Source organism: Vulpes vulpes, chromosome 6 (genome assembly GCF_048418805.1).
Source record: "Vulpes vulpes isolate BD-2025 chromosome 6, VulVul3, whole genome shotgun sequence".
NCBI lineage: Eukaryota > Metazoa > Chordata > Mammalia > Carnivora > Canidae > Vulpes > Vulpes vulpes.
In genome coordinates, this window is record NC_132785.1 from 128,004,588 (window position 1) to 128,025,713 (window position 21,126).

Consider the following 21,126-nt stretch of genomic DNA (forward strand, 5'->3'; position numbering starts at 1 on the left):
CACCTCAATGAAACACAGATGTCGGGCATCACAGATGTCACGCTGTGTGTTTTTCTTCGGCAGGTGGTGATGGCACTTCTCAAATACTGGCCAAAGACCCATAGTCCAAAAGAAGTCATGTTCTTAAATGAACTAGAAGAGATCTTAGACGTAATCGAACCATCAGAATTTGTGAAGATCATGGAGCCGCTCTTCCGGCAGTTGGCCAAATGTGTGTCCAGCCCACACTTCCAGGTACGGAGGACAAGGAGGGAGCAGCCTCCAGGGTGACCCCATCACCAGACATGTAGTTTTCGCTAAAAGTTGTTAGAAATGGCTCCTCCGTATAAGTACCTTTGTCTTTACGTTCGGCGCACCCCAAACACGTAGAACCCCGCTTTCCACACCTGAGAGGTGGATGCTTGTAGATGAACTGTTCAGCCCCGAAACTCCCCGTCCACAAGCACTTTATTTCTGACACACACACGTTCCTGTTTGAGGGGGCCTTGGTCACACACTGCTCTCCTGTCCTCGGCTCCTCATTCGGGCCTTCTGGCCTTGTTCAGAGGTCGTCTCCAGGACCTCTGTGCCGTCCGTCTGCCTCCCGTGGACCTGCTGGCATGTATCGTGAGCTCACAGTGGGCAAGGCAGCCCGGCCAGAGGGGGTCCCTGTGTCAGCCCCACTCCCATCCCCCCAGCCCTCCTCCTGGCCCCCTTCCTTACAGCCCTTGGCCACATGGCCTGTCACTTCAGGAGAATGAATTCTCCCATCACTGTCTCCCCTGCCAGAACGTAAGCTCCACAAGGGCAGGAGTTCTGCGTCACCTCAGTCACTGCTGACACCTCAGCACCAAACCCGTCCCAGACCTGTGATGGGAGTGGGTGGGCGGGAGGCAGAGGGATGAGCACATCTGGCGGGTGTGTGGCCCACGTGTGGCCCAGGGCCCAGCATGAATGTTTATTAAACGAATAGAGAAATGAATGATTGTATTCTTGATGTACAAGAAACCCTCTGCCTCCCTGTCGGGGGCTCCTCGGGGTTACAGTCTAGAGCGTGCTGAGGTTGTGAAAATGAGTCGCTAATCCAGTATAATTCACCACGTACCCACAGAGTTGTGGGCAGGGTCCTGCTGAATGAATGTTTGTCGTCACGGCCACATCAGTTGTGCCGTCTGTCTTCCAGGTGGCAGAGCGAGCACTGTATTACTGGAACAATGAGTATATCATGAGCCTAATCAGCGACAACGCAGCAAAGATCCTACCCATCATGTTTCCATCCTTGTACCGCAACTCCAAGACCCACTGGAACAAGTAAGAAACAGCTGGCTGTCGCCCACTGGGGCGTTTTAACATTTCACGTATCTCGCTGAAACTTCCAACCAATTCGGATTGAAATCCAAGTCCGAAATAGCAGTTAGAAAAGAAAATGTTGCTTTTATTGCGGGCTTAGAATTAAGGAGAAGTGTGGGTCGTATCTGTGGCCTTTTATTGCCTCCTCACCCCCATTTCAAGCCAATACGGAGGCACGTCTGTTGGCACCCACCATTCCCGGCTGCATCGGCAGTGGCATCTTCCAGGCTTCATCTTTTTTTTTTTTTTTTTTTAAAGATTTTATTATTCTTGAGAGACAGAGAGAGAGGCAGAGACATAGGCAGAGGGAGAAGCAGGCTCCATGCAGGGAGCCCGATGGAAGACTCGATCCTGAGACTGAGACTCCAGGATCATGCCCTGGACAGAAGGCAGACACTCAACCATTGAGCCACCCAGGCGCCCCAGGGCCTCGTTTTAGATCTCCTCCAACTAAGGTCACTGCAGAGCCCTCAGAGCATGGTGGCCACCCTGTTCTCGGAGGCGCCCAGGCCTCCACCATACACCCTGTTGAGCCCCTCTGAGCGCATGAGCTGCCCTCCTGTCCTCGCTGCCTGGACGGCAAGGGGCGAGCAGGTGCTGGCACACAGCCTGACCGCGTCCTCTGTCCTGTCACTTAACAAGGATGAGGAGAGGACACTAAGCAGTGGTCTTCTGACACCTTCCAAGGCACGGTCAGGGCAGACTCCCTGTCACTGTGGGATACCGACTGGTTTTCGTGTCCTTTACATGAATATGGGTACCAGCGCTTTGCTCTCCCCTCCTCCTTTCATTTCTTTCCTTTCCGTGTTATAATCATTATATCAGAATCGAAAGCAGGGAGAGCAGAGCCCCGATACCCATCCTGCCCCCTTGTTTGCAGGCGAGGAAAGCCAGGCTCAGGGCGGTGGCAGGTGGGCCACACTCGCGGGCTGGCTGGTGGCTGCCTGGCTCACAGGGCCCCCTGCACACCCTTCCGCTGGCCCGGCTCACGTTCTGGCCTCATCTCACTCAGTCAGTGGCCTCATCTGAGAAATAGAGAAAACGCTGGCACCCACCTTGGTGTTTTGTGCTGGCTCATCAAGAAAATAACGTTAATATACATGAGCACTTCGCAGCGCCCTTCACCCTATTGTGAAGGTTAATGCAGGTCAGGTTGATATACAGAAAGTCCCTGGCACCCACCAGGCATCCGGGCAGCGTTCGCCATCAGCGCGGAGCCTGCTTGCACGGCCCAGCAGACCTCATCTGTGTATCGACTTTCAGCAGCCTCTTCTTGGCAACATTCATTTTTTATTGCGCTCAGCAGGTGGTAACAAAAGCCTCGGAGCTCAGCCATCGTCCCCGTGTGTCATTTAGGATATGATGCGAGGGTCAGCGGTGACTACTGACTGGCCACAGACCCCTGCCCGCTGCAAAGAGAGACGTGTCGCTTTAAATGTTTCCATATACGAGTTGGGTTTTATTATAAACTGAGTTAAGAAGTCGCTATGAATCCTGCGACGGCAAAAGCAGTAGTAGTTCTGGCAGCGGTGAGAACAGTTACAGGGAGACAGATGAGATTTCCTGTGGCTACTCACGAGGCCGCGGGGCAGTTGTCCCCGTCCCACCGGGGGTTCCCGTGTGGCTGTCATCAGATGGCCAGTGGGACTGGCGTCATCTCCAGGCTCCATTAGCTCGCAGAGCAGCTGGGCCTCCTCCCTCTCACGGATGTCAGAGCAGGGAAGCTGAGTTCCATTAAGCCATGCTGTGGCAATGTTCTTTTCTGCCTTCCAAAGCTCTGTTTCGGCATTATTAAAAATTGCCCTGCCCTTAATTAGTAAGATGAAAAGGAAACTGACATTTATAAGGAAATAAAATGCTTCCACTATCGTTCCCTACACGTCGTGGTTTGTCTGCATTACACTTCTTCAAGTTTTGACGTTTTTTTTTTATTCCGTGTCCATGGAAGATGGCTTTTGGCTGCTGTCAGCCAGGACAAAGAGCTAGGGGCCTGGGGCGGGGGGTGCTGGGGTGCTCAGCGAGGAGCTGGTCAGGAGCGCCCTGCAGGCTGCGTGCACGCAGGTGCATCCAGCACGACGGGCTCTCGTTGGAAAGCCCGGGAGGCGTGGGGCGGAGGGTCGTTGCAGTCGCTGGAGAGTTGGGGAGCAGCGGGTTGTGTCTGAGGAGGGCAGGGAAGTGGATGGAAAGACGGAGTGTTCGGAGCATGAACGTGAAGCTCTGCTTACAGGACGATACATGGCTTGATCTACAACGCGCTGAAGCTCTTCATGGAGATGAACCAGAAACTATTCGACGACTGCACCCAGCAGTTTAAAGCAGAGAAACTGAAGTAAGTTGCCCCTTTCGGAAGCTGCTCTTTCAAGGATTTTTGTCTCCCTCAGTTCTGAATAAACCTCTTGCTTTGGTTTGCCCTGAAACGTTCTGCGTTAAAGTAAAATCGGTTCTTGCATACTTGGAAAGCAAACGAAACCATTTGTTAACCTCTTCCCGGAGAACATCGCTGTTCTCTCCATTACGTGACCAGTTTAATCACTTAACAGAAGTTAATCACTTCTGCAAAACGTGTGTGCAGGCAAGACGTTCACTTTCAGAATGTTTGCTTTTCTCAGGGAACGCTGAAAGGCCGGAGGTGCAGTACCTTTTCAGGTGTATAAGGCAGGAGTCGGAATTCTGTTCCATGAGGTGTACGCGAAGGAGCAAGCATCTTCATCTCAGCGTAGCTTTGTCGCGCCCACTGAACGCGGGCCGCCCCCGGAACGAGGCCTGTGTCCTTCGCGAGACCAGGCCTGCTCTCAGGCTCCGAGGACTTCAGAGTCGAGTCTGGGCAGATTTTATTCTTTGCCTGTCGCTTGAAGCAGGGTAGGGGAGATAAACTTTGAACGAGTATAATTCAAATTATGGGAGGCACATAACCAGCTCTCGTGTCCATGCTTCAAGACGGTTCCTATGTGTTGACCTGGACCCCAGGCCCCGTTGTAGGTTCTGGTGGCACAGCAGTGAATACAACAGAACTCCCTGCCCTCACGGGTAGCGTGGAAGGGAAAGACAGGGAAATGCACGCGAGGAAGACGCGCTGCACGCAAGGTGGTGGTCGGCAAGGCAGGGAAGGGGCCCGGGGACAGGTGCACACGGGGCCCCCCGGGCTCCCGCAGAGCTGAGCACAGTGTTCACACATGCCGTCGGCTTTTCACACGGCGAGTATCTTGGCTTTCTGCAAAAGATCTTAAAGATCATGCAGCGTCTCCTCCAGATTTTAAAATAAACAAATGAATAAATAAGTTGGGTCCAAGTTAAGCGATTTGCTCAAGGTCATGTGACTCACTGGCCGTATGATGCAACGAGAATCGGGTCTGAAGAAGGTTCCTTTTTAAAGCCGTCCACGTTAGGACTTTGGCCATTCACCCCGGTTCCTATATGCCATGGAAGGGGCTCACTTTTCATGGCTTCCTAGGCTTGTCTTCACAATTATGTAGGTCCTCTGAAGAAGCAGCTAAAGCAGGAGGGATGGAGACCTGACAAGTCCTCCCATAAGCGTTCCTGAGAACCTGCAGTCTTCAACATGTTAAAATTGTAGCCTATTTATTTGTTAAATTTTTTCCCCTAAGTCTGGCTTGTCTTTCGCATTTCGTTTTCCGTGTTACGTTACCCTGTGATCACCACGGTGAAGTATGTGGAGTGAGACCAGAAAGGGACAGAGGAAAAAGTAGGTGATTGTGTTGCTGGCCATGTCCGTTTTGCCTCTCGCCTTCTCTTGCATTTGATCCGTCTCTCTAATACCAATGACGTTTTACTATTTTTCAGAGAGAAGCTAAAAATGAAAGAACGAGAAGAAGCGTGGGTTAAAATAGAAAATCTAGCCAAAGCAAACCCCCAGGTACTAAAAAGAGTAACATGAAAATGTCTAGGGTATAACTGAGTGTTTCTGTGAGCTAGGAGTGTGGCTTCATCACAGGCGGGGAGGGGGGCGGTCTCTCTCTCTAGCCTTGTATGTGGAAATGTCTGCAATAAAAGTACTTCTCAACTTCTGTACAAGTAACTTATTTTTGCCCCACCAAGTTTTTACCACAGAATTGACCTTTTTTGGCCTCTGCTTTTTCAATGAGCTGGAAATCTTATCAAGACACTGTGGTAAAAATAAAACCAGGATACAACCTCTATTTTGGGCCAAGATTTCAGTTTGTTTTCTCCCCACGAATGTCGTAGATGCTGTCGCTCAGGAGATACGTCCCTTCCTTTCTGATATCAAAATGATTCAAAAAGAAAGGGAGTTAGGCTTGGAATAGATGAAGCGTGGAGTGGGTGTCGTCTCTCCTAAAATCGGGTTCCTATAGGCTGAGCCTCTAATTGTCAAAAATTGCCTGACTTGTGCCGTGTTCGCCACTAACGCTTTCTCCTGTCGTAGCGAGGAGGCTCCAGGGCGCCCTGGCACGCGGTGTGTCCTCCAGAGCTGCTGGCAGGTGACGGCGTCCTGCGTGGCGCCGACTCTGGGGCCGGCTCCCCGTGTGACAAGCATCCGGGGGTTCTGAGTCGTGTGGTCCTTGGCGTTAGGTCCACATGGACCGGAGCGCTGTCCTTGCAGGCGCTCCTGGCTCGAGGCCTGTCTGAAAATCAGGGGCGCACGCTCCGCCAGAGGAACGGTCCCCGGGCTGTCCTCAGCCTCCCCGAAGAGAAAAGATGGTACTTTATGAGAACCACTCAGCTCCCCGTAAAAATCCTAAAAGGTTCGCTGAGGGGGATCTAGATGACAAGCAGTCTGTGTTCTCTGGTGAGAGGTGTGCATAAGCTGTTCAGGCTCTGAGGTCATCGTGCAGGTTTTTAAATGTGACGTTTCGGAAAAAGGGACACGTGAGCACAAAGCTTGAAGGTATATGTTTAATCTGTGTGACGTATTGATTGTGTTCCGCTCGGAAAGAAACCACATTCAAGAGACTTAAACCCTAGGGAAATCGCATGACGTTCCTAAGTGAGGTCCTCGTCCCCGCGTGGAAGAACTCAGCATCTGTTCTGTGCTCTTCCACGAAGTGCTGTCGTAAGGTTACCGTGAACCCGTGAGCACCTCGTGGAGCTAGACAACCCGGGTATCTGCTGTAGGGAACGGAATGTGAGGGATGCCTGGGTGGCTCAGCGGGTGAGCGTCTGCCTGCGGCCCAGGGTGTGATCCTGGGGTCCCGGGATCGAGTCCCACACTGGGCTCCCTGCACAGGGCCTGCTTCTCCTTCTGCCTGTGTCTCTCATGAATAAATAAATAAAATCTTTAAAAAAAAAGAAAAAAAACGGAATGTGAGGTTGAAATACTGGCATTTAAGACACAGCAGAAGCGTAAATCTGAGGCAGGTGGAGGCAGAGGGGCCTCTGGGTGACAGCCCCGTGCCAAGGGCAGTCAGACGGGGTCCCGGTTAGGGCCATTGGAGACCTCGCCCCACACGCACCCAGAATCAACACCCCGAGAAACATAAAATGTGCACAAATCAGAGAGTCCGGTTTTACGCATTCTATTCTAGGACGTAGAAATCATGATCTCACGAAAAACCGCACGAGGCTTTCATGTCACAAATGAAGAAGAGCTGGTTGGTTGTGTAACAAGCGTGGCCTGGTTTCACTGCTGTGCTGTCACAAGTGTCCCTTCTGAAATAGACACTGTTCTCATTTCCCTCTGGCCGAGCTTCCCCTGAGTTCTCACACCCTGGGACCCCCTCTGCAGCGGGCCAGGCGGGCGACTCCGCAAGCGCCCCGGCTCTCTGGGGCTCCCCGCGCTGTGCTCCCCGTCTCCCTGGTGGAACCGTGTGTGTGAGTCAACCCCCGTGAGTCCCGCCCGCATGCCCTGACGTGTCCCCCCCCCCTCCCCGTGCATGTGTCCAAAAGGAAAATACTTCATGGGCTCAGGTCTCAGAGCTGAGAAGCAAGGACTCGGGACTTGCTTTTCACTTGAGAGAGAGGGAATCTTCGAAATTCCTGTCCCTGGCTCCCGTCGGGGTTTTGGAGCATGGCTCTCCATCTCAGATCTGCCTTCTTGAGAGTGAGTTCAGAGCCTCTTCTGTAGAGTGGACCCCCCAGAATCCACCGCCTGCTCCCTGACCTGTATCTGGAAGTCTCCGCGAGGCTCACCTGCTCAGACTCGGATGGGCCCCGTCCGTCCCTCTGGGCTTGGGGACTCTGCGGCGCCTCCAGAATCTTGGGTCGTGTTTGTTGTAGCAACTGTGGCAGCTCCGTTGGAGTTGCTTAAAGTCACACGTGATTTAGTTTAAATCATGAAATATTGAGGATCTCTAACGTAAGTGTGGTTTCCTCCTCCTCCAGAGAGGCCAAGGAACAGTTTACTGCTTGCTCCTCCCGGACTTGGGTGAGAATTGTGTGAGCGAAGCGAGGCAGGCACTCCTGTGCACCTCGGGGCTCCCGTCCTGCTGCGGCCTCGGGCCCAGTGTGCGGGGAGGCCCGGGGCGCAGGACGTGGCTGGCTGCTTTCCTCTGAGAGGTGGGCTTCTCTGGGGGGACGTTGTGTTCCTTTACCCTGTGTGGACTCCAGCCCCGACAGAGGTCTCTATTCCCAGTAAGAACCCTCCCCTGCCAGGGCCTGCTGCGGCACTCGCTTTGCTGTGACCATCGTGTAGCGTTCTTGTCCGTCCTTCTCCTTGCCCGGAGCCCCAGCGAGGACTCAGAGCCCCGCGCTGCCCTGAGCACCGGCCGTTGGCAGAGTCCACGCAGGGCGCCACCTGAGGAGTCGTGCGGTCACTTGTGTTTCTCTGAGCCCCTGGAGGCGCGGTGCCAAGCAGGCCGCCGCCTCACTTGGCAGATGGGTGCCAGCTGGGTGTCCTGAATCATGGAACTCTCCCGAGATCCAAAGATGAGAGCAGGACACAGCTTCGAGGAGCTTAGGATCCGAGAGGGGAGCCAGATGGAGGCAAAGAGAATTCATTTCAGGTGGTCAGATTATAACACAGATGAGATGATGCTAGAGAGGAAGGAAGGCAGGAGGTCTTCCTGCCTCTATTGGGGATGCAGAAAGACACGCTGTGGGACGGCCACAGTCGAGGTGTCCCCAGCAAGAGGCTGAGCCCCTTGGAGAGGAAGTGTCAACCAGGGGAACCTACCCAGTGTGAATTCGAGGCAGAGAGAGCAGAGTGAGGAAGCCGCGTTGTTCAGCACAGGTGGATTGTTAGCTGTGCAGGAGGGGCTGGGTGTGGTCTGGATTATTCGGGAAGCAGCCGGAGAAGTGACAAATGTGGATTTTATCCCCTTGAATGGGCGCAGGTGGTAGCGTCGTAAAGAGTGAAGTGGCCTAGTCAGACTTGTATTTCAGATAGTTCTTTCTGGCAGCGACACATCTGGTATACTGGAAGGGGCCAGTGCACCCAGGGGCTCCTGTAGATGTGTGGGCAGCAGCAGGGTTGATGGGGACGGCAGACTGGTGCCCAGTGGCATGGAAAGGAGGAAGCCAGCCGAGCCAAGGCTCCAGTGAGCAAGTGGCCATAACAAGGATGATGTCCTGGGGGCCCAGAACCAAGGCTAGGCCACAGCCGGGAAGGCACAGCTGCCCCCTGCAGGCCGAGGGCATGGGTTAGTGAGAGCTCTGGGGAGCAGGGAGTCGGGGACGGAGGGGGGGACAGGGAGCCACTGGGCATAGGCAGGGAGGCAGGGAAGCAGCAGAGGAATGCCCCTGCGGTAGTGGTGGTCCATCCGTTGTGCCCTTCATGCCACAGAGAGGCCCAGGTGGATAAAACCCAAAAACTGGCTCAGCAACCGAGAGGTCACCCAACCCTGGAGCCCATGGTCCCATCAGAGGAGCCAAGGGGAGGAAGTAGGGGTGCTATGTGGGCAGAAAGGGGGTGGGCAGGTCAGGTGGGTGAGTGAGCCCCAGCTCCCCCAGTCCCCTCCTATCAGCCCAGTGACGGTGTTTACCTCGGGTTTGCTGCCACGTATGACGTGCTTGCGGTGGCACCCCACTCGCATCTCCCCCACCCATGTGCCTTCTTTCCCTGTCCTCACCCTAACAAAGGGCACACTTAGCTCACTTTAACCATCACAACGGCCTCCTCTGGAGTGACCTTCCCCCATGTCCCACTCAGAAATGGAGAGGCCAGCAGCCAGAAACCTGCCCGTGGCTCACAGAGCCCTGAGAGAATGGGTCCCAGGGCTGCCCCGCAGAGCGCACAGCCGGGTCTCAGAGTTTGGCTAGAGGGCCAAGACCTCAAGGTGTAGACGAAGCGGTGGGATTGCTAACAGGGTTCCAGCTAGTTAGAGCGTAGTGTGAAGGAGTGAGGTCAGCAGGTGTGCACAGCCCGGGGGGGGGGGGGGGGGGACAGGCGCTGTGAGCGGTCCAGATGAGCACATGGACTCAGGTGCCAGGTTGCCAGGTGGGGTGCCGCCCCAGGGACCAGGGAGGCCTTGGAAGGGATGCTGGAGCCTATGTCATAGTCCTCGCCTGGTGCCCCTGGTGGCCTAGGGGAGTAAAAGTGTTGTTTCTGAGGCGCTGCAGGTGTAAGCTGGTTTAATTACCACCCAGCAGGCTTCATTCAGGAGAGGGCCCTGGGGAGGGCGCCAGTGGGAAGCCATGCCCCTGGCCAGGATGAGGCCCCGGAGTCCAGAACCCGAGCGTTAACAGAGAGAGTGATTCCACACTTTGCATTGCAGTACGCAGTGTATAGTCAAGCGAGCACCATGAGCATTCCGGTTGCAATGGAGACAGATGGGCCTTTGTTTGAAGATGTGCAGATGCTGAGAAAGGCCGTGAACGAAGAGGCTCGCCAGGTAAAAGCACAGAGCTAAGCCGGGACGCACCATGTAGAGTTGCTTAAAAAACGTGTAGGGTTTTAGGAGCTTATATGATCTACAGCAGGGCCTTCTGTGCAAAGCTGAAGCTGAAAACTAAGTTTGGGTCAGCCCATAGGAGGTATTTCGTCCATGCATCTCCGTGATCAAACACTAGAAGTCATTTTTGAGGCTTGAGTGTGTGCCTGAGGTTTGATTATGTTCTTCATTTATAGTTAACAGTGATAGTCTCAGCTCCTCACCAGTGCTCAGATGTTCACCTGAACAGAAAACCCAACAGTCCACAAGGGTGGTGTCTTTGCACTGCCTTCCCTGTGCACCCTCCACTCGTGCTGTGGCGCAGAGGCGCCCCGGGCAGTTCCCCACAGCAGCCACTGCTGCCCCTCGGCTTCAGGACACCAGGGCCGAGCCTCGTCATCGTCTTCCCCGACAGCAGAACCACACTGCCTCGCAGGAAGGGTCAGGAGCCGGGGTTCCCCGCAGGCTGGGGCTTTGTCAGGACCGCCTCACCTTAACACCTGTGTTCAGGTGGTTTGTTTCCAAGTGGTGGAGATATAGTCCCATCCCCACCGATCCCGAGACCCTTTAGAGAGGGTACGTGTCCTGCCGGGGCGTGAGGAGCCTGCCGGTGACGGTGCTTCCGAGCGTACCTGCCTCTCTTCAGTTCATGGAAGCTGGTGTGGTCTTGACCTGATGGGGATGCAGAGGGGCGAGGGCCTTTCTGACTCTGAAACTTTAATCCCCTTCGGCCTACTTGAGAATTCCTAACGCCATCCGGCGCTAAGATTCTGAAGCGCAGGCCAGAGCGGCCAAGGTACGCTGTGCGCTGGACGCAGGTGGTTCACCAGTGCTCGTGTCCCTTGGAACTCACTTAAGCAGAGGTTTTAATGCAAGTAAAGTTCACTCCCCACGAGATCAGATGGGATCGGGCGTGAGCAGGAGCACAGGACCTCCACCACCCAGGCTGCCGTGTCCCGACACGCAGCCACAAGCCACACGGGGCTGCTGAGCCCTTGCGGTGTGGCCATCTCCTATAAAGCACAGGGATCCCCACACTCAGTAGGAAGAAAAGAATGCAAAAACATCTCATTTGTAACTTTTTACTACTAATTACATGTTGAAATGATGATTTTGGATATATCAAGTTAAATTTTAAAATGCTATTAAAATTAAGTTCACCCTTTGCTCTCTTTTACTGTGGCTGCTGGGAAATTCGGAGTTCCATACTTGGAACACGTTATTTTTTTATTGGACAGCACTGGTCCAGCCTCCTTTTTTCACAGAGCTGCCCAAAGAAGGCGGCCACACTGACCACATTCGTGCCTCTTCCTGCCCAGCCAGCTCCCAGCCTTAGCGTGAGAACAAAACTTGAAAATACCAGAAATGCAGTGGGAGAGACTCCATACGCTCCTAGCGAATGTCAGTAACTCGTTTTTACTTGATTCGGTTGGAGTCCATAGTTGTTAGCAATGAACAGATTTAATCAAATGCAAAAATCCTTCTATTTTTCTCCATCTTGGCTATGGGGGCTTTAATTTTCCTACTTTGTTTTTTGTTTTTGTTTTTGTTTTTTACTAGGACAGGAATTTGAGGTCGTTTTTTAAATTACCATTTCGATTTTATGTCTTAAAGTGTGCTAAAGACATGAGAGGGCAGCCCCAGTGGCACAGCGGTTTAGGGCCGCCTTCAGCCCAGGGCCTGATCTTGGAGACCCAGGATCGAGTCCCACGTCGGGCTCCCTGCATGGAGCCTGCTACTCCCTCTGCCTGTGTCTCTGCCTTTCTCTCTCTCAGTCTGTGTCTCTATGAATAAATAAATAAAATCTTTAAAAAAAAAAAAAAAAGACATGAGAGCTTGCCCATTACTTGCAGACACAGAGGATATCAAATTAGCACCCCTCCTGCCAGGAAACCTACTCAAAAATCTGTGACCATATTAGTTTTTAACTCGTGTAGACCATTTAGAGATGGATAGGAAACTGATGATTTACAAGCCAGTTCTTACGCATTAAATATTTGGGGATTGGAGGTTTGGGGGGTTTTTTAAGAACATCCTTTGGTCCAAAAAATAAAAAAATAAAAATAAAAATAAATAAATAAATAAAAGAACATCCTTTAGTCCAGTACAGATCATAATCACTGCTAGGAAAATAATGACCTGTGTCCAAAATGTAACGTAAATTATGGTGATATTTCTAATTTAAGGTGACTCTATGAGGAATCAAGTATTTGATCAAAAAGGCAAACCAAAATAGCATTCCCCTCTTGTGTGAAGTCGGCCCTAGTCTTTATGAGATAGCCAGTCCCGAGAAAACTTCCACCCGGTTGATCTGTCCCCTGCCCTTAGCACAAGGTGTATCTCCTTTGCTGCAACCCAAAAGGCAATCTCTACTCCCCAGACAGAGCATTTCCTGGAGGACTCTTGTAGCGTATTTGTTTCCATGACTCTTCTAATAAGATCATGTAACTAAGTTTTCTATTAATTGACAGCCCTACAAAAAACATTCCCCCGCTCTTACCTCTTAGATTTCTATGATCACCTTCCTGGGTCTGAAAGACTCGATGCCGTTAAAATACCATTTCCCCCTGAATTAATGTGATCTCCATCAGAATCCCAGCATACTTTTTTTTTTAATGACATATGGATTCTGAAATTCATATGACAACACAAAGGACCCAGAATAGCCAAAACAACTTTGAAAAAGAATAAAACTACCCAAGAGTAATATTACCCAACTTAGGACATATTAAATATTTCTATGGATCAATTGAATCCCCATCTCAGGTTATCCAAATGAAAATATTTATAGTATAGTCTCTTAAATATAATATTTGATTTAATAGATTCCCCTGAATTGGAAAAATGTCGGCATCCTATTCCTGAAATTCTCAAAAACATTGTTAAGGCAAAGAGAAAATACCTCGACGGAGGAAAACTTTATGTGCACAATTTAGAGACCAAATTACATAAGAAGTTACAGCTAAAAATTAAAGTCTGAGTATTTTCGGTAGCCTTTTAATTTTATCTTCAGCTCATTTTATTTTTCCAAAATAACCCCACGTTTCCTTAAAATGACTTGAATGTTGGCCAGAACAGGACGTGGGTGAGAGGTAAATGGCAGGACTGCACGAGGGCAGGGGAGGAAGTCCTCGTGGAAGTGGGGTGCAGTTGGTTGGAATTTTGTGAAATTCAATTATGTGTTGACCTGTCAGAACCATGATTTGCTTTTTTTTTTTTTTTTGCTTTTTTTTTTTTTTTTTTTTTTTTTTGAGAAACTTGTCTAACCCTACCTAGAACATCCCAAGAAAAAATAGTAAAATTTCATGTGAATGACATTTATACCGGAGACGTTTACAATGTTTACAATTCTCATTTTTAACAGTCGGTCGGGAGAAAAGCAGTGTCAACCATGCAGATAAGGAAGGTGTAGACACGGAAAGGTGGGAAGTGAAGGTACTCCTTACCCAATACGTGGAGTGTGTGTAAGGCTCGCGTGCTCAGGACGAGCCTGGACAAACGAACGTTGCGCACATGAAGTATTTTCCCTTCTCTCCCTGTCATCCCAGCTGGTGATGGTAAAGACAAATCTGGTCCCTCAAGACATCTCGATTAGCTGTGTCCTCAACTGCATAGCACAAACGTGCACGATTATGTTCACCCAACCCCTCCTGTTCTGCTACCACTCACTCTATAAACTTAGCCTCTTAGATCTGCCCACACGCGGCAGAGAGGCTGTGCCCTGCTCTCCGCCCGCACGCCCCCGCCACCACCTGCATGCCCCCCAGCACCCCCCCACTGCCCGCATGTCCCCCCCACTGCCTGCACACACACCCCCGCCCAGGCCGACCTCACCCCTCCCTGCCCGCTGTGTTCCTCCTCGTGTGGTTCGTGAGGCTCATGCTCTGCTTTACCTGCCAACCTAAGATGCCGACGCACAGAGGCCCACACGTGTCCGGCACACCTTGTGCCCTTCCAGACGCTACTGGGGTCATGTCCCATCCCTCCCACTGGCATTTACTGGTTCCAGCCCCCCGGTGTCCCCCTGGCCTTGGTCTTTTAAAATGTTTCTTCCCTTTGGAGTGCCTATTTCAGCAGCGATTAAATATCTCGAGTAGGGAAAAGCCTTGGTTTTGTTTGGCTTCGCTTTGCTTTGTTTCACAGCTCAGCGTGGAAGGGACATAAAATCCAGGGTAGAATTTTCCCTCTTGAGCTCTCAGGGGGGGCGAGAGCAAACACGCTTCAGCACCGTGACTGAGGTCCCTCGGGGCGTGTGCCCAGCCCTCACAACCCCCTGATGGGGGTGGTTCAGCCGAAGCCATCTTACACTAGTTTTCAGGGGGGAAAGCAAAACTCCTGCCTTTACCATAAATGAATGTTAATATTCACATAACGTTTCTAGAACTATTCCTAAAATGTCACACAAAGCTCTTCCTAAGCCTCGGTGTTCTTGCTGTTTCCACAGATAAATTTGCAAAGAACCCTAAGAAGCATTAGCTCTGCAAAAATGTGAACTTTTCATGTCTGACTTCTGCAGGTTCTGGAGTCATTTTAAAAGTCAGGAAAAGTATACTTTATGCTGAGGCTAGATATCCAGAAACCACGAGAGGTGGTTGTGGTTTTGCCCCTTTTGGTGTCAGATGATTGACTTAAAACGAGTTTTTTCCGATTAGACGTTTGTTCACCACCACAAAAGTCATTTGTTCTCTCTAAAGCCTGTCTTCTCTCTGATGGAGACGCCAGGCAGAAAGGCTTGGTTCTGGTTAAAGTCCCTACCTAATTGGCAGTCTTCTGTACACGCTGCTTAGATGACTTCGATGGCTGCTTTTGTTTCAGAAATACTGGTATTAATGCAGTGGCCCTACCTCAAAACTGAGTGACCTGTTTAACTGTTATTCCTGGAAATGGGTGCCTTTGGTGTAAACTCCCCCATATCAACCCCCTACACACACACACCCCACTTTCTTTGCAGACACAATTCTCCCAAGTCCTCATGCAAAAATAGGATTTTTTTTTTTTTTTTTTAATTTTTAAGTAAAACCTCAATGTTCTAAACTTCAGGAAGAGAATGGGGGAGGAGAAGGGAGTCTTTTACTCCTTAATATTAGGAATTTTTATGTAAATAACCAAGTACAGTTTTCCCGGGTCTCGAGGGTTTGCTCCCCAGAGTGATCCACTTCATACCTCTTACTTTAAGGACCTTTTTCCCATTCGACAGAAGTTTTAGACATTTTTCTTGACTTTAAATCCAGCTTTATTGTGGTTTTCATTCATTTTTATGCATCTCCAAAGGACATTTCCACCTTCTGAAAGGCTTCTGTAATGGACATAGCCGCTTAAATGCCTTCAGTGACACTGTGTAATCGGAGGCTTTTGCTGTTGATGACATTTCCTGAAACTGGTGGCTTTGCAAACTAGAGGTGCCGAGTCCTCTGTGCAGAACAGCACGTTTTTAGAGTCCCAGGTGCCAGTGGCACACACAGCCCTTCGCCGCCAGTCGCTAGCGGTCTCCTAGTGGCCGAGACCGATTTGGGGGGGACAGCTGGCTGTGCCCGAGCCACAGAGAGAGGTCCCAGGGCAGCCCTCGAACGTGGGCGCTGGGCACCCGGCTCACGGCCGCCCTTTGACTTGGGACGCCGACGTGAGCTCACTGCCCCGACGGCTTGGTCTGTGGCCAACACCGCTGCCTTTTTCCTTGCAGGCCCAGAAAGATCTGAAGAAAGACCGGCCTGGCGTGCGCCGCAAGCCCGAGCTGCCTCAGGACCCCCACACCAAGAACGCCTTGGAGGCCCACTGCCGAGCGGACGAGCTGGTGTCCCAGGACGGCCGCTAGCCCCCCGCGGGCCTGCCCGGGCTGCCCCGGATTCTGTAGAAAATACATCCTTTTTGTGCCATACAAATCAGTTACACTCAGAGTCAGAGCTTTTCTTCGACCCCGTTCTGTAGGCAATAACGCGCTTCGGCCTCAGCTCGAGATTAGGAGTTCAAACAATGGTGGCTTCTCCTGCGGCCCGGGCCCAGCCGGCCACCCTGCTCCCAGGTCAGCGCTAAGGACAGCCCCCTGGCCAGCCTCTCCACGTCCTCCCCGGCCGGAATCCGCCGTCATTTAAAATAAAATAAGTGGTTCTAGGAGAATATCAATGTTCTTCAAATCAAAGGAACAGTTTTAAAAAAGTATTACATATTTTTGAAGACTCTACAACTTGTTCCATTGTTTCTCCATGATTGTTACGCCAATAGCTTCTCTCTCTCTCTCTCTCTCTCTCTCTCTCTGTTTTGTTCCTTTCTTTTGATCTCATTGAGATGGTTCTTTGCTGTCATCGTTCTAACATAACTTACTGGGAAACGTGACATGACAATCCTCAGCCGCTGTGTTTTCCGATGGTATCTCTTTACTTTGATTAGTGACGCGTACGCGGTGTCACTTGTGTTGTGTAGAGCTAAAGCCATATTTCCAAGCCCGGGGTCCAGCACCAGGGGCTCCGGGAATTAAGCTCATAGGGGAAACTTACTTTAAACAGAGCTTTCTCTGTCTACCTTGACCGGAATTGGAATTTTAAAATGATGTGTCCATTTCTGTTGTCGTTTGCAGGCTCTTATTTTTCTCTACTTAAACATTATTGCCCTGTAACAAGGCTCTTGAATTAATAAAAGTTATCATCTCTAAGAATTCATTTTCTACGTTTTCTAGCAAGTAGAAGGAGGTCATCTTGAGTCGGGCCAGTTCCTGGCCTGATGAGAGCTGCAGGTGCCTCTGGGCAGAAGGTAGCAAGAGGCCACGGCCGGTGCCGGGCGCTGCCCCGATGTCCCCTGGCTGCCGCGACGTGGTCCCCGGACCTCAGATGGGTGGCCGCGGCAGGAGGGCTGCAGTGAACCTCTGAACCGTGTCCAGGCCTAAAGAGCACACATTCTAAACACCTCATAAGGAAAATACAGCGTCTAAGTTCCCATCGGTCTTCAAATGCTGCTATTAGAGTTCACGGACTTCCTTGCATGTGTCGAGCTTTTTGTTTGGGATGGAATAGCACGGAGAGAAAACCCTTTACACCTAGTGCTTCGTCTGCTCTGTATTTCTCTCAGGGTGGCCAGTATTTTGACGTCTTTTATCCTGCTTGAGAGCTGTTTGAGATGCGTACTGCTAGTGATTCTAGGTTCTTTTGTCTCTGGCATAAGGCTATATTAAAGTTCACGTTAAATGTCTTGATGCATCAAAGATAAAAATGTGGCTGCTTTTAGGATCTGTATTTTAATCGAGGTCTCGGGTGTCCATGGAAACATTGTGGAAAGCCGATGTGGTGTCACTTAACATCCACCCGCGATGTTTATTTCCTTGTGTCCCTGGAGGAAGATCACGGGGGGGGGGGGGGGGGGTTCTGGGTTAGGAGCCAAGTACTAACTAAAAAGATCGCCCCAGCTGAAAGTGGGAAAGGCCACTTTGCGAGAAGAAACACTTCCTGAGAAACTTGACAAGTTACCTATCCATTTTACCATTATGAAATTTATAATTTAAAAAAAAAAAAGTTTAGATGCCTTCTCCTTTTGAGGGAAAAAGGGTGCTTTTTATTGTATAAAGCAGCGTCTTATGTATTTTGATATACCATTGTTTGAACTTCCGTCTTTAGCTGATAGACTCTCAAATATCCTTGATTTTGGATGTTCAGTATGTGTGTGAGAGAGGGTTCTGGGAAGACTCTCTTCTGCCCTAGATAAAAAGCAAAATATCCACGATTGGGTGATTGTATAAAGCTCAACCTGTAAGAACACCTTTTTGTCGAGGTTTTATTTCTGCTCTTTATTGAAGACAAACATTCACCAAAAAGGGGGGGGGAAATACGTTTTGAGAGAGACTAATTTTCTTTGACAAGAGTATTATTTAATATTTTGGCCTATTAAAGTTTTCCTAGTTAGTACTCAGACTCCCTGTGCTAATTGTTCAACTTATATATTATTATATAGATACACTGTTTATTCTGTACCAAACTGATTTCAAAAGTACTACATTGAAAATAAACCGGTGACTGTTTTTCTTCATAAAGTTCTGCGTTCTTTCGGCATCTTCACTCTTTCCAAAATGTATCTGTACATCAGAAATGTCACTATTCCGAGTGTCTTTTTAGTGTGGCTTTAGTATGGCTTCCTTTTAATATTGTACATACATTGTATCTTTGTTTTATGGTAATAAGTAATAAAAATGTAGACTTCATATTTTGTACAAAATGTCCTATGTACAGAATAAAAAAAAGTTCATAGAAACAGCAAAAATAGGTAAGTGGCACAATTATTTTTCTTTAGAAGATATCTGTAACTTTACGCTTTAGTGAAATGTTAAGTACCTACATATTTTTTAACATTTTGTAATTCAAAACTTTTTGTTCTGACATTGTTTATGAAGAGAAAACTTCATACACGTGCCATTTAATATGCTCTTTTATCCAATTTTAAAAAAGAAAAACCTCTAAAAATGGTGTATTATATGGACTAAATAAAGAACATGTGAATTTTATTGCTCATCATGACACTAAATTTAGCCATGGTGTTGGGCCAGCGGGGCCTGGTGGTTCTCAGGCTTCCCTTGGCCCTTCCGGGGGCTGCTGTTCACTTCCCTTGGGGGGAAGTAGAGGTGCCTTTCCACCCCCTCTCCACTTTGCGTAGACGAGTGTGAGAGCAGTTTATAGGATTATTTGAGCCCAAGTCGTGACGTTCGAAACGATTCTTGAAATTACTGTCCTGGGAACAGAGTTGAAGCTCTGGGAATCTGAACTTGGAGTCTGGGCGGACCCACCCCCGTCTTCGTGGGGGACCTGCCTCATCCTCACTGACGCCGGGAATGAACAGTCAACACAACAGGCCGAGAATCGAGCTCTTCCCCCGAGTCATTGCCACAAACCACCCAGAGCCCCGTGGGAGTTTGGAGAACCACACGTGCCCCACTTCCCCCCCCGGGGGCAGGTGCACTGGGTCAGAGGACCCCTTAAGTGTGGTGTAGCTGGGCCCTGGCCATGTCCGGTGGCATCTGCAGCTCAGGGGTCCCCGGGAGACTCCATAAAAGGGGGCGCACGCCGTGAGCCCAGCCTCGAGCTGCTCCTGGCCCCAGGTAGCAGGTGGAACCGGTCCGTGTCCTTCTGGGAGAACCGGTACATTGTGCCAGGGGCTCGGGAGGCTGGGCTGCTTCACTCAACTCCCACGACCGGCCAGAGTATTTGCCGCTGTCCCCCTCATTGACAGGTGAGGACATGGGAACACCAGAGGGCACGTCACTTGCCCAGGGTCACAGAGGTGCTGAGTGGAGCTGGGCTTCAGCCCAGGCAGCGTGATCCCGGAGTCCATCTGTCCGTCCCCTGGTCGCAGCAGGTGGGACATCTAGAGGAACCCCTGGGTCCTCCCAGGCCAGGGCGGGGTGCAGGGGGTGGCTCTGAGCACGGGAGGGCTTCTCACCGTGCACTTGGCTTCTAGAACTGGAGGGACCCAGGAAGCATCCAGCCCCGCGGCCTTCGCACTTCGGAAGCTACGTTCTTACATAAAGTCAAGGTTTGTAATATTTCAATGACAAAAAAAAAAACCAAGCACGTGACACCAACTTTCCTCCCTGCGGGGACCAGCAGCGTGGCAGCTTCTGTCCCAGGCGTTGGCTTTATAACGTCCCTATAACGTCCCTAAACGAACCTGCAAGTGTATCAGGACTTCGGCTCGGCGACGGGGTTTATGTAAGATTTCCTTTGGGGAGGAAAAGCCGATTCCGGTGTCCGAAAGTTGCAGACCCCCTGGACGGGCTGTCTAGAGAAGGAAATGGGAGCAGCGGCGGGAGAGGCGCCCAGCCCCACGCGCGCTCTGCCCAAGCCTGTGTGGGCCCCGCAGCCTCGTCCACCTGCCTCCCGACGGGGCGGCCTGGGGAGACCCCAACTGGCTCCCCAGGGCGCTTCTAGAAACCGCTCAGCACATGTGGTTTATCTTAGAGGCTGATGCGTCGGTGGTCACTCGCCGTCGCGCCAGGGTTCCAGTCCCCCGGGGACGCGGGGGGCACAGCAAAGTGCGCTCCAGGGCCCCGCGGTGGCTTACAGGGCTACTGTCGGGGACCACAGGTATGTCCCAGCCCCCCCGCCGGCTCACTTGCCCCACAGAGGACCTGGGTGCCCTGTGAACAGCCAGGGAGGGACGTCCTGGGAGCACGGAGCCAGGCGCCTTCAGGCCGCGGCTTGCATGCAGCAGCCGGGTCCCCGGGGCGTCTGGTCCTGGTCCGGGTGCTCGGCCTCGCCCACCCCGCCCCCGCCCCCACTCCCAATACACAGGATCCGCTCACGGTCGGGGTAGGGATGCCTGGGACGTTGGGCGGCCCCGCACCCTGGAGCAGCACACCGAGAGGTCGGCCCCGGGTGGCCTGTCCCTGGCCCAGCCGCGGCCACCTCCTTGGCATCTTCGTTTCTGTCTCTGAAATGCATCTTGGAGAAACCGGCCGCAAATTAATTGTGAACGTAAAGGCACCTTGTAGCCGGTGACTGCGCCACGGTCGTCGCCTGCTCTGCCCCGCTTGGGGTTTTCTCCAGGAGCCCACGCTCCGCCCCTAACATGTGGGGGTGAACACAAGAGGACAGAGTGTTTAGGGTTCCCCCAGCAAGAAGTTAGTCCAGGGATGCCCGGATGGCTCAGCGGTTGAGTGTCTGCCTTGGCCCAGGGCGTGACCCCGGGGTCCTGGGATCGAGTCCCGCGTCAGGCTCCCTGCGGGGAGCCTGCTTCTCCCTCTACCTGTGTCTCTGCCTCTCTCTGTGTGTGTCTCTTATGAATAAATAAATAAAATCTAAAAAAAAAAAAAAAAAGTCCAGACGGAGCACGCTGCCTGAGACCAAAGCAGGGTCGCCTCCTGAACAAGACTTGGCCCTGAGGCCGGGCAAATGTTGGGGCACCGCTGAACCCACAAAAACCAGGCTGACCCCCTTGGCCACACTCCGTGGCTGCTCTTGAGCCAAAAAGCAAACTACGTCCCCAGTAAGTCTTACAGTTCGATAAATTGTTCTCTTTTGTTCCGTGTGGTCGAAATCCA

At 51.3% G+C, this 21,126-nt stretch overlaps 1 protein-coding gene across 10 annotated transcripts in view; it reads left to right on the forward strand.

Moving 5' to 3' along the window:
• PPP2R5C (protein phosphatase 2 regulatory subunit B'gamma) overlaps positions 1-18,594 on the forward strand; it is a 123,866-nt gene extending 105,272 nt beyond the window's left edge. For 3 of the 10 annotated variants that reach the window (XM_072762350.1, XM_026012608.2, XM_026012611.2), the window contains 6 exons: positions 64-234; positions 1,163-1,290; positions 3,557-3,658; positions 5,131-5,203; positions 9,957-10,073; positions 15,793-18,594. In XM_072762350.1, coding sequence (XP_072618451.1) covers positions 64-234; positions 1,163-1,290; positions 3,557-3,658; positions 5,131-5,203; positions 9,957-10,073; positions 15,793-15,924 — 723 coding nt within the window. In that variant the 3' untranslated portion in view covers positions 15,925-18,594. Of the gene's footprint in view, positions 1-63; positions 235-1,162; positions 1,291-3,556; positions 3,659-5,130; positions 5,204-9,956; positions 10,074-13,476; positions 13,548-15,792 lie in introns of all 10 variants that reach the window. The other 7 variants (XM_072762347.1, XM_026012610.2, XM_026012612.2 and 4 more) reach the window with 3 other exon arrangements.
• The last annotated feature ends 2,532 nt before the right edge of the window (positions 18,595-21,126 follow it).